Genomic DNA, 10,882 nt, shown 5'->3' on the forward strand with positions numbered 1-10,882 from the left:
TTGTTGTTGTTGTTTTTACTTGTATTTCAAAAAAAGTGGGGTAAAAGTACAAAAAAAGTCAGTTGCGGAACGGCAGAGGTTTAGAAATCACAGCGCTGCACTAACCCAAGCGATAGACACGGAGCACAAACCAAACACCCCCACGACACGATGCGGCCAAAGACCATTTACAGCCTTTGGCTTTGTAATATTATTAATTAATTTTTCTTTTCCTCTGTACAAAACACACCAAAGCATGCCACGGAGCGGGAAAAAGAGATACCGGACGGGGAGGAGACAGGCGATTTGTACAGCAGGGGATGGGAGGACTGGCTCCCGCTCTCGCCTCCTTCTCCTCCCCTGCTCACGTCAGGTTGTTCTGCAGACAGTTGAGCTCGCCGCCGTCCTGCTCCCCTTTGCCGCCATCGTGCTTGGGCGACGTCGAGTTGTGGATGTTAAATGGCTCCTCGTCCTTCAGGCAGGATTTCAGGGAGTCCTGCAGCTTGTGGGGAGCGCTGGGGTCCTCCTGCCAGGAGAGATGGGGGGGGGGTCAGGAGATGACCGTGCCGTGGGGGGACACCGTTGCGATGGAGGGCGGTGACCGGCAGCGGGGACCGGGTGAAGGCACCGACGTCCCCGCCGGCAACCCAGCATCCCGACCCGGGCTCTGCCTCCTTGCAGGCAGCCCCAGGCAGCAGGCAGGGCTGCCCAACGGTGAATACACGTGTGTGTGTGTGTCCCCCGAAAGCGCACAGCTCGGCACGGGGGGAGCGTGGAGCTCACGGCACGGTGGGCGACGGGGTCCGACCCGCCTGCGGTGACTCGCTGCTGTTCCCCGCCATGGGTCCCCCCCTTGGGGTGCCTCCAGCACCCAAAGCCGCTCGCCAACAGCACTCAAGAGCCGTGGCTGGCCATGGGACCCATCCCACCCACCACCCCTCCAGCCGCCCCCGCCATCCCCCTGCCACCCAGTTCCTCTTCCCATTTCCAGCCCGGCTCATCTCATCGTCCCCGCGACAATTAGCAACTCCCTGAGCAGCGCTTGGCAGGAGGCCCAAGGGGTTGGATTTATTGCGGTTCGTTAGCGTACAGCCGGCCCCGCTGTGCCGCTGGCCGGATCCACGGGCAGCGAAGCCGGGGATGCCTCTTCCCGACATCCCCCCCACAGCTGCCGGGAGCTGGGCTGTGCCCCGAGTTTGTCCCGCATCCATGGGGAGAGCGGCTCCCCCGGCACCGGGGCCAAGCTCCGGCTGCGTTGGGTAACGTCAGTGCCCGGACAGTCCTGGCATCGCCGTCGGTGCCTGTGGGGCAGGATGAGCCCTGGCGTGGGGGGCTGCGAGGGCGGGATGGGCCGTGGCGGTGAGGCACCCGCCGGTGACGGTGCTCCCGGTGCCGTGCGGCAAGCGGCGGACGGATGGAGACACCCAAGGGCCGGTGTCATACGAGGATGGGAAACCTCCATCTTCTGGGCAGTGACCCTGTGAGCAGCGCCTGGCCGGTCCGGGGCTTGTGCCATCGGCTCCACGGCAAACCCCGCAGGACGGGCACGGCTGCCGGGGCACTGAGCTCCATCACCCAGTGGAGGGGCTGCGCCGCATATTCCCAAAAACCCCTTTCCCAGGGGTATTGACCCCGCCGTCCCCTCCGCATCCTCGGTGCGCTGCGTCCTGGGCACCATGTGCCACTCCGCATCCCAGAGGGGACGAGGGTCAGACCCCAGAGAGATGCCGGGGCGCGGCACCGAATTCATCCCAAGGTTCATCCTCTCCACAGCGGGGAGCGAGCTGGCTCCGGGAGCCTCCTGCCAGGGTGGCCGGGCCGAGCGGCGGCAGACACTACGGCTGCTAAAGGCAGTCGAAAGACGGGGAAAACCGGCTCTGGGCTAAGGCAAAGACTAGAGGGACCTACGCTCTTCCTCCGGCTCGTGCTCGGCAAAACCCTTCGCTTCTCTCTGTTTCGATTCGAAAGACAGGAGGTTGGAAGGGCAGCCCCGGGGGGATGCAGGTGGCCGCATCCTGACCACGCCAGCAACATCCCGGAGTGTTTCATCCTCCAGCATTGCCCGCCGCTGCCGGCCGTCGTCTGCCGGTCCTGCCCCAGCGATGCCACAGCCGGGGAGCATCGTCTGCCGGAGCCACATCGCACCAGCTGTCCCCTCCCCGAAAATGCCGGCACAGCCGCTCCTGCCACCCGCACACAGAGCCAAAAACCACCTGGCAACTCTGGGTGGTGGTTCCCCAGGGTGCCACGTGGGCAGGAGGGGACAAGGCAGGGGGACAGCAAGGTGACACCAACCCCCTGCCTGGCTCTGGTCCGGTTTGGGTACTCGGGGCAGGATGCGGCATGGCAGGACCCGACAGAGAGGGGACGGAGCGGTGGCCACGGCGGGATGGGGACAGGAGGGTGCAGAGGGACCCAGTGGTGACACCGTCACCCAGACAGTGCCAAGAGCATGGGTGGGGGAGGACAGGCGAGATGTCAAGGTGTTACCGGACAGAGGGACGAGGGTAGGACAGCAAGCGGGAGCGGGGGACGGTGCCGCGAAGCCTCCTTACGTTTGTGTGGGAGCCCTCGGCGATGGTGGAGAGGGAGAAGTTGTCGTTGTGCAGCTCGGACGGGGTGCGGTATCTGCCGGGGGGAGAGGAGAGCACGGCGGTGAGACCGGGGACGCTGCCGAGCACCCCCCGTGTCCCCGGCCGCATTTCGAGGTGAACCCGGTGTTGGGGGGGGTAAATGCTCCCAGCGCTGGAGGTCTGGGGGCTAAATGTCCCCAGGGATGGAGATTTGGGGCTAAATACCCCAGATCTGGGGGCTTGGGGGCTAAATGCTCCCAGATCTCGGGGGTCAGGGCTACATGCTCCCAGCTATGGCGATTTGGGGGCTAAATGTCCCCAGGGATGGAGATTTGGAGGCTAAATGCCCCCAGCTCTGGGGGTTTGGGGCTAAATGTCCCCAGGGATGGAGGTTTGGGGCTAAATACCCCCAGATCTGGGGGCTTGGGGGGTAAATGTCCCCAGCTCTGGGGTTTGGGGCTAAGTACCCTCAGTTAGGGGGATCTGGGGCTAAGTGCTCCCAGATCTGGGGGTTTGGGGCTAAATGTCCCCAGGGATGGAGGTTTGGGGCTAAATGTCCCCAGGGATGGAGGTTTGGGGGCTAAATGCCCCCACATCTGGGGATTCAGGGGTTAAATATCCCCAGGTCTAGGGGTCTGGGGCTACATACCCCCAGCTCTGAGGATCTGGAGGGGCTAAATGTCTCCAGATCTGGAGGTTTGGGGTAAATTCCCCCAGCTCTGGGGTTTGGGAGCTAAATGTCCCCAGGGAAGGAGGTTTGGGGGTAAATGCCCCCAGATCTGGGGGTTTGGGGGGTAAATGTCCCCAGGTCTAGAGTTTGGGGGGTAAATGTCCCCAGGTCTGGGGATCTGGGGCTGAATGTCCCCAGCTCTGGGAAGGCGCAGGCAGGCGCAGGCAGGGGAGCGGTGAGGGCAGCCCGGGACAGGCAGGAGCCGCAGGGCCGGAGAGGGAGACCCATGGGCTGGCACGGAGCTTGGCTGCTAATTACACTTGGCACTTCCAAACACTAATTAACAGCTCATTAGGGACCCAGGCTGGGAGGGCTTTCTCCTCCCCGGCTCCAGGGAGATGGGCAGCAATTGCTGGGGCAGGGGGTGCCCCCAACTTCCCCTGCCACCCCCCAGCCCTGGTGGCCCCTGGGCAGCATGGCGAGCCCAGCTGGTGGCCCCAGCTACCAGTGCAGCAGATTAACTGGTACCAGTCAGGAGCAGCTTTAAAGGATTAAACGTGGAGCAGGAACCACAAGCCACGTCCCCGCAGGGCACCCGCCTCCGGGAGCTTTCCCACCCACCGTCACCTTGTCCCCATCGGCACCGGGGGGTCTCGATGACAGCGCGTGGGGACGGGACCGCATCCAGCCCCGTGCCTCCGCCGGGAGCTGAGACCACCCAAATCGCTCCAGCTATCGAGGTGCCACCCCAGAGCGGCCGGGGGACAATTTTAGGGGTGCCAGCCCTGTCCCGATGCCACTCACTTGGTCTTGCGCAGTTTGCTGTTCTCCGTCTTGAGCAGGTAGAGCTTCTTGGCGAAGAAGACGGTGAGCATGAAGAGCAGCAACACTACGAGGGCGGCCGAGCCCACGGCCACGCACATCACTTGGAAGTCGGTGACGATGGCCTCGCAGCGCGTGCCCTTGTGCCACGTGTAGTCCTGCGTGTTGCACCTGCAAGGGGAGGCGGTTAGGGACCCCCCACCCCAAAAATGTGTCCCTGTCCCACAGAGCATCTTCAGGGGACACCGGCATCTGTGATCGGGGAGATTACGGGGGATGAGATTAATGGGTCCCCAAGGGCCACCCTGAGAGGGGTGACACCCCCCCCCCAAACGCTGGGGCCAAGCGAGATGGGTGACACTGGGGGACACCAGGAGCGGGCCTGGGGTCCCCCCAGGTGATGCTCGTCCCCCGCACCCGTGGCTCCCAGCCACGCTCAGCCCCGGCGGCGGTGGGGAGAGGGGTGGCCGGTGGGGACGGAGGGGTACAGCCCCGTCACACCACACACCCGCGTCCCCCCGTGCAGGCAGGCTGAGGGCAAGCCACATGGCGCGCGCCGAGCCGTATGGCACAGCCGGCGGTGGCCCTCCCCGGGCACAATCTGCCGGGGCCGATTAGTGCGACGGCTCCGGAGCCTCGGCTGCACGGCCCTGACCTAATTCCTGCCCAGCCGCCACTCGGGGGGCAGGGAAAGCCCCTCTGTGCCCCGGCGGGACGGGGCTGCGGGGGCGAAGGGTCCCGGGTGGGGTGCACGGGGATGGAGAGCCTGGGAATGGGGTGCACAGGGGATGGAGAGTCCAGGGTTGGGGTGCAGGGGGACGGAGAGCCCAGAAACAGGGTGCACAGGGATGGAGAGTCGAGGGTTGGGGTGCAGGGAGACGGAAAGGTTGGGAATGGGCTGCATGGGGATGGAGAGCCCAGAAATGGGGTGCATGGGGATGGAGAGCCCAGGGTTGGGGTGCATGGGGATGGAGAGCCTGGGGATGGGGTGCATGGGGATGGAGAGCCCCCACATGCACCCACCGTCTCCTCGTGGGACCTAGGGTCCCCATCCCCGTCCCTTACCGGCAGAAGGCCCCGTGGCTCTCCACCAGGTAGCACTGGCCACCGTTGTGGCAGTAGCTGGGGACGAGGTCGCAGACGGAGCGGCAGGAGCTGTTGTGCCGCACGTAACCGCTCCGGCACTCGGTGCCGTTCTCCAGCTGGCCCCGCTCCCCCGGCCGTGGCCGCGCCGTGGGGCTGCCCCCTGGGACGCTGGAGGGCTGCGGCGGGGCCACGTTGTGGCGGCCGGTGGGTCGGGGGTCCCGCGGTGCCGGCTGGGCACCAGGCACGGCCGAGGCGGGCGGCCGGTAGCCGTTCTCGTCCTCCAGCCCCCCATCCTCCTCCTCCTCCTCTTCCTCCTCATCCTCCTCCAGCTCGTCCTCCTCGTCCCCGTCGGCATAGAAGGAGGTGGTGGGGTAGAAATCGGCCTCGTCAAAGGGCGTGAAGTCGTCGTAGAGCTCGTGCAGGGCCCACGGCGTGGCCGCCCCCTCCGGCTCCTGCCGCCGCGCCGAACCAGCCGCCCGCCGGCCACCCCCGGGGAAGCCCCCCAGCCCCTCGCCCCCCTCGAACAGGTCGTAGTAGTCGACGTCGACGATCTCCGAGGCCGTCCGGTCAGCAGGCGGCTCGGCCGGGCCTGAGGTGGCGGTGACGGGCTCCTCTGCCTCCAGCCAGGTCAGATCCGTCCGGCCACGAGCCCCCTGTGCCGGGGCCGGGCTGGATGCGACCACCCAGAGCTCTGAGGGACGCCCCGAGTCCCCCGCAGCGCCCGGCACGGGGCTGGCGTCACCCAGCACGGGGGTCCGCGGCACGGCCGAGCCCCCGGCCGCCAGCAGCAGGTCGGATTCAGCCGAGTCGGTGACGAGCTGCAGGCCGGGGGGGCTCGGTGGGGCGGCCGTGAGCCCCCCAAAAACTCCCAGGCTGGCCAAGGAGGCTCGCGTGGGCCGCTCGCCGCTCCCCGGCTCCTCGGGGCTGCTGAGTGCCACCGCCACCGTCCCCCTGTCACCAGGCCAGGTCACCGCCGCCTGGCCATCCTCCGCCGAGCCGACTTTGGGGGGCAGAGCGCTGGCATCGCCCTCCCCGGCGCACCCCGCGCACCCCTCCGGCATCGCTGCCGGGTCCGTGGTGGCAGCTGTGCCCGCCCCGGGGGGCTCTAGCTGGGATCCCACCGGGGGCTCGCCCCCCGCTGCAGCCCCCCTGGGGCTGGTGCTGTTGCTGGGCCCCCCCAGGAGGTCTCTGCTCGCCGGGTCCCGCTGTGGGGGGCTGCTCTCCAGCGAGCCCTCCCAGCCTCTCTCCTCGGCCTCGCTGGCGTTTTGGGGGGGCCACTCGGATGCTGGAGGGGGGACAAGGAGAGAAAGACGTGTCAGAGGTGCCCCCCGCACCTTGGGGAGGCCGCGGCGGTCTGGGGGGGGTCTCGGTGGGTCCCCGCCTGTTCGATCTCAGACCCACCATGCCAAGGCATTTGGGGGGGGGGGAGCTGCACCCCGAATCTTTTACAGCCTCTCCCAGGGACCGGAGGGGAAAACCCTGCAGCAGCCCCCGGCTCCGTGGGTCCCCCCGCCCCCACGACAGCCCCAGTCGTCACCCCAAAACTCTGCGACCCCCCATGACACAGCCCCCCAAGGCAAGCTGCCCCAGGCCAGCCCCCCTCCAAGGGGAACTGGCCTCTCCTGCCACTGCAAGGGGATCCAGCCCCCCGCAAAGGGATCCAGCCCCCGCAAAGGGATCCAAACCGCCCCCGCAGAGGGATCCAGCCCCCGCAGAGGGATCCAAACCGCCCCCACAAAGGGATCCAGCCCCCGCAGAGGGATCCAGCCCCCGCAGAGGGATCCAAACCGCCCCCGCAAGGGGATCCAGCCCCCTTACAAGGGGATCCAGCCCCTCCTGCAGCGGGATCCAGCCCTTCTCTGGTTCCTGCAAGTGCACCCCATACACATTATGGGATCCAGCCCCCCCCGGGATCCAGCCCCCGGCAGCACGATCCTGCTCCCTCCCTGCAATGGGATCCAGCCTCCTGGCAATGGGATCCAGCCTCCCTGCAGGGGGATCCAGCCTCCCTGCCAGGGGATCCAGCCCTCCTCTGGTTCCTGCGAGTGCACTCCATACACACAACCAGATCCAGCCCTTGCAAGGGGATCCAGCCCCCCCCGCAATGGAATCCAGCTCCCTTACAAGGGGATCCAGCCCTGTCTGATTCCTGCAAGTGCACCCCGTAATCACAAGAGGATCCAGCCCCTGCAATGGGATCCAGCCCCTCCTCTGGCTCCTGCAAATGCACCCATAGACACAACGGCATCCAGCCCCCGGCAAGGGGATCCAGCCCCTCCTCAAGGGGACCCAGCCCTCCTCCCAGGGGATCCAGCCCCCAGCAAGGGGATCCAGCCCCCGGCAAGGGGATCCAGCCCCTCTTCCAAGGGGATCCAGCCCTCCTCCCCGGGGATCCAGCCCTCCTCCGGCTCCTGCAGATGCACCCCAGATACACAAGGGGATCCCGCCCCCCCAAAGGGATCCAGTCCCCGCGGAGGGGATCCCGCCCGCCCTGCAAGAGGATGCAGCTGCCTGCAACGGGATCCAGCCCCCTGCCCGGGGGATCCAGCCCCGGCGAGGGGCTCGTCCCCCCGGTGCCTGCAGAGGAGCGCAGCCCCTGCCCGGGACCGCGGAGCCCCCCCTCCGCCCCCCGGAGATCCGGCCGCCCCCCTCCGCCGGGATCCGCCCCCCGCCCTCCGACAGGTGACCGGCCCTCGCCTGCGCCAGGATCGGGCCCGGGGCGAGGGGACCCAGCCCCCGGCAAGGGCACCCGCTCCCCCCCGGTGCAGGATGCGGCCCCATCCCGGGGCGCAGCCCCCGCGCCCCCCCAGCCCATCCCCGGTACGCACCGAGCGCGCCGAGCGCCAGCAGCAGGGCCAGGGCGAGGGGCCGGGCAGCCGCGGGGGCCATGGCGGCATGGAGGGACCCAGGGCTCCGCCAGCGGGGCCGGCACCGGCAGCGGCTCCGCCCGCGCCCCGTTCCTCCCGCCGCTCCGCTCCGCTCCGCTCCGCGCCGGGGGGGCCGGGCCGGGCCGGGCGGGGGGCGGGCGGGAGCCACCGGCTCCGCCCGCGGGACCGGGGACGCCGCCGGCAGCACCGGCCGGGGCTCCGGGACACGGCAACGGGACACCCCCCCCTCCGCGCCCCCCCCCCCCCCCGCCGGCATCCCCGGGGGACCCCCCCCAGGCGGCACCGGGGGACCCAGCCCAGCTCCCCCTCGGCACCGGCGGCCCTCGCTGAGCACCCCTGCCCCCCAACTGCTCGTGCGGGGGAGCATCCCTGCACCGGGACCCCGGCACCCCCAGCACGGGGATCCCTCGCTGCCCCCAAACTGCTCCTGCACTGGGGGTATCCCTGCACCGGCACCCCCGGCACCCCCCAGCACCAGGGTTCCTCATTGACCCCCCCCAAATCTGCTGCTGCATGGGGAGCAGCCCTGCACCCGCACCGGGACCCCCTGCACCCCTCCAGCACCAGCATCCCTTACTGACCCCCCCAAAACCGCTCCTGCATGGGGGGCATCCCTGCACCCCCACCAGCACCGGGACCTCTCGCTGAGCCCCCCAAAACTGCTCCTGCATGGGAGGGGGCATCCCTGCACTGGACACCCCCCAGCGTCCCCCCAGCACTGGGATTCCTCACTGACCCCCTCCCAAACTCCCCCTGCACCCCACCAGCACCGGGATCCCGCGCTGACACCCCCCCCAAAAAGTGCTTCTGCATGGGGGGGGCCACCCCTGCACCAGCACCGGGACTCCCCCCCAGCATCCTCAACCGCTGTGGGGGGACCCCCACCCTGCACCCCCAAGGCCCCCACTCGTGCCCAGCCCTGGGGGGGCCGGGGGCATCCCCCCAGCAGCAGCGAGGTGAGGACGGAGCACCGAAATCCCGGGGTGAAGCCCTCGCCCCAGGGTCCCCGCAGGGCTGTGGCACGGGGCAGGGGGCTGCGGCCGCTCAGAGCCCCCCAGGCAAAGGGGGCCCCGGGGTGGGGTCAGACCCTCCTCGTCCCCGAGCGGGTGCCCCACGGCCGCGGTGCCACTTCCCAGTGCCAAACTGGTCCAGGTGCCACCACGGCCTCCGTCACCCATGACCCATCCACATGAGCGTCATCGGGCTCTCTCCGACAGGCTGGGGATGCGGGCAGGGGGTGCGGGCAGGGGGTGCGGGCAGGGTGCTGCTCCAGGCCGTGGCCCAGCGCGAGGCGGGGAGGCCGAGCCAACACAGCGGCTGGATGGAGCAGGGGAAGAGCCGGGAGAGGAGAAGCCACGCAGACGTGACCGGCCTAGCAATGGGGCCCAGGCGAGCCCAGCGGGGCTGCGGGCAGGCAGCGGGCAGGCAGCGGGCAGGCAGCGGGCAGGAGCCCCGTCGCATGCATGCTGGAGCGAGGCCGAGCCGACAAGCACGCACCGGGGAGCCGGGCGTGAGCACGGCCATGGGTGCACGCGTGGGTGTGCACGGGCATGGAGGGACCCCCTGGGACCCCCAGGGAAGCCCCCGGCCTCCAGCTCCGCCTTTGCGCTGCCTGAAGCCATGCCGGGGGGACGCGCTCCCTCCCGGCCCCAACAGAGCCGGGGCAGCACCCAAACCCTGCGGGTGCCACCGCCAACCCAGGGGACACCCAGCCCATCACCACCCTGAACCCCAGCTCTGCGGGGGATGTCGTGGCTGTGTTGGGGACACCCCCATACGTGGGGACACCCCAAGCTGCACTGGGGGCTCAGCCTGGACCCGTGCACAGGAGAGGGGCCGTGCCTTTGCCGTCCCCTGCCCCCTGCACCGCTCGCCCCACGGCCACCTCTTCCTCCCGGGGACAGCGCGAGCTCCCGAGGCTTTCCAAGGTCACCGCGCGTCCTCCTCTGCCCGCGGCGCAGGACCGTGCCGGCCATGGCTGCTCCCGCATCCCCCGTTGGGGAAGGATGCTCGGGGCAGGGCTGGGGGCCCTGGGGAGCAGTGGGTGCTCCCGGGGGAGCCCATTTCAGTGCCCCCCAGCCCCTGTGTAGGACCCACATCAACTCAGCCGCACCCCCCCACCACCATCCACCCCTCGCCCACACCGCCCCGTCCCGCGAGAGGGGCAGCTGTGGGTGCTGCAGGGACTGGGGGAGCTGGGCTGTGGGGGGATGGCGGGGCCGGGGGTCCCCTCTCCCCCTGAGCAGCCACCATGCCTGGCCGGGCTCCCCCCGCCGGGAACAAGCCCCGCTCTGTCCCCGCTCAAAGGGGGATTGAAGGGGCTGCACCTGCTTAATATTCCCCGCGCTTCCGCCCCTGGATGCGTTTCCAAGGGGACCGGCCAAGGGGCCGCCGGGGTGGACGGGGGGACACGGCCGTGACAGCCGGGGAAAAGGGTCAGGAAGAGGCATCGGGGTCCCTCACGTTGCCTGGGGCTGGGGGTCCCTCCGCTGGGTCCCCACCATTGCAGCAAGAGGCCGAGGGAAGACGGGTGGGATCCTGGGGACGGGGACGGTGCTGCGGATGCCATGCGGGGCAGGGAGACAGAGGCCAGGCAGGGTAGCAGCACCCATCCTGCACCCAAAGCCCTTCCCCAGCACCGGGGCAGGGTGCTGGTACGCAGCAGCGATGGCTCAAGGTGTTTCTGCTCAAGTGGTTGGTGCTTGTTAAGCCCACGAGAGCTTGCAGCACCCACAGTGAGTCCTGGCCACAGGACGGGGCTGGCAGGGACCCCTGGAGACCACCGGGGCCAACCCCTGCTCGTGCAGGGTCACCTGGAGCAGGTTGCCCAAGGCCATTCCTGGTCAGGTCTTGGACATCTCCAT

The 10,882-nt window shown here is 68.9% G+C and overlaps 1 protein-coding gene across 2 annotated transcripts; it reads right to left on the reverse strand.

The window, feature by feature from the left end:
- On the reverse strand, nucleotides 1-8,173 carry CSPG5 (chondroitin sulfate proteoglycan 5). Of its 2 annotated transcripts, none has more exons than XM_072851575.1 (5): nucleotides 7,959-8,169; nucleotides 5,110-6,415; nucleotides 4,027-4,215; nucleotides 2,535-2,607; nucleotides 1-505 (listed from the first exon to the last, which is right to left on the reverse strand). In XM_072851575.1, exons 1-5 carry the CDS (start codon nucleotides 8,017-8,019, stop codon nucleotides 344-346), a joined length of 1,791 nt encoding a protein of 596 aa, XP_072707676.1. In that variant the 5' UTR covers nucleotides 8,020-8,169; the 3' UTR covers nucleotides 1-343. The 2 variants fall into 2 exon arrangements, with proteins under 2 accessions (XP_072707676.1, XP_072707677.1); XM_072851576.1 differs by lacking the exon at nucleotides 1-505 and adding an exon at nucleotides 999-1,930 and having other exon boundaries at nucleotides 7,959-8,173.
- Between the last annotated feature and the right edge of the window lie 2,709 nt (nucleotides 8,174-10,882).

The sequence above is a fragment of the Ciconia boyciana genome, chromosome 2 (assembly GCF_034638445.1).
Source record: "Ciconia boyciana chromosome 2, ASM3463844v1, whole genome shotgun sequence".
Taxonomy (NCBI): domain Eukaryota; kingdom Metazoa; phylum Chordata; class Aves; order Ciconiiformes; family Ciconiidae; genus Ciconia; species Ciconia boyciana.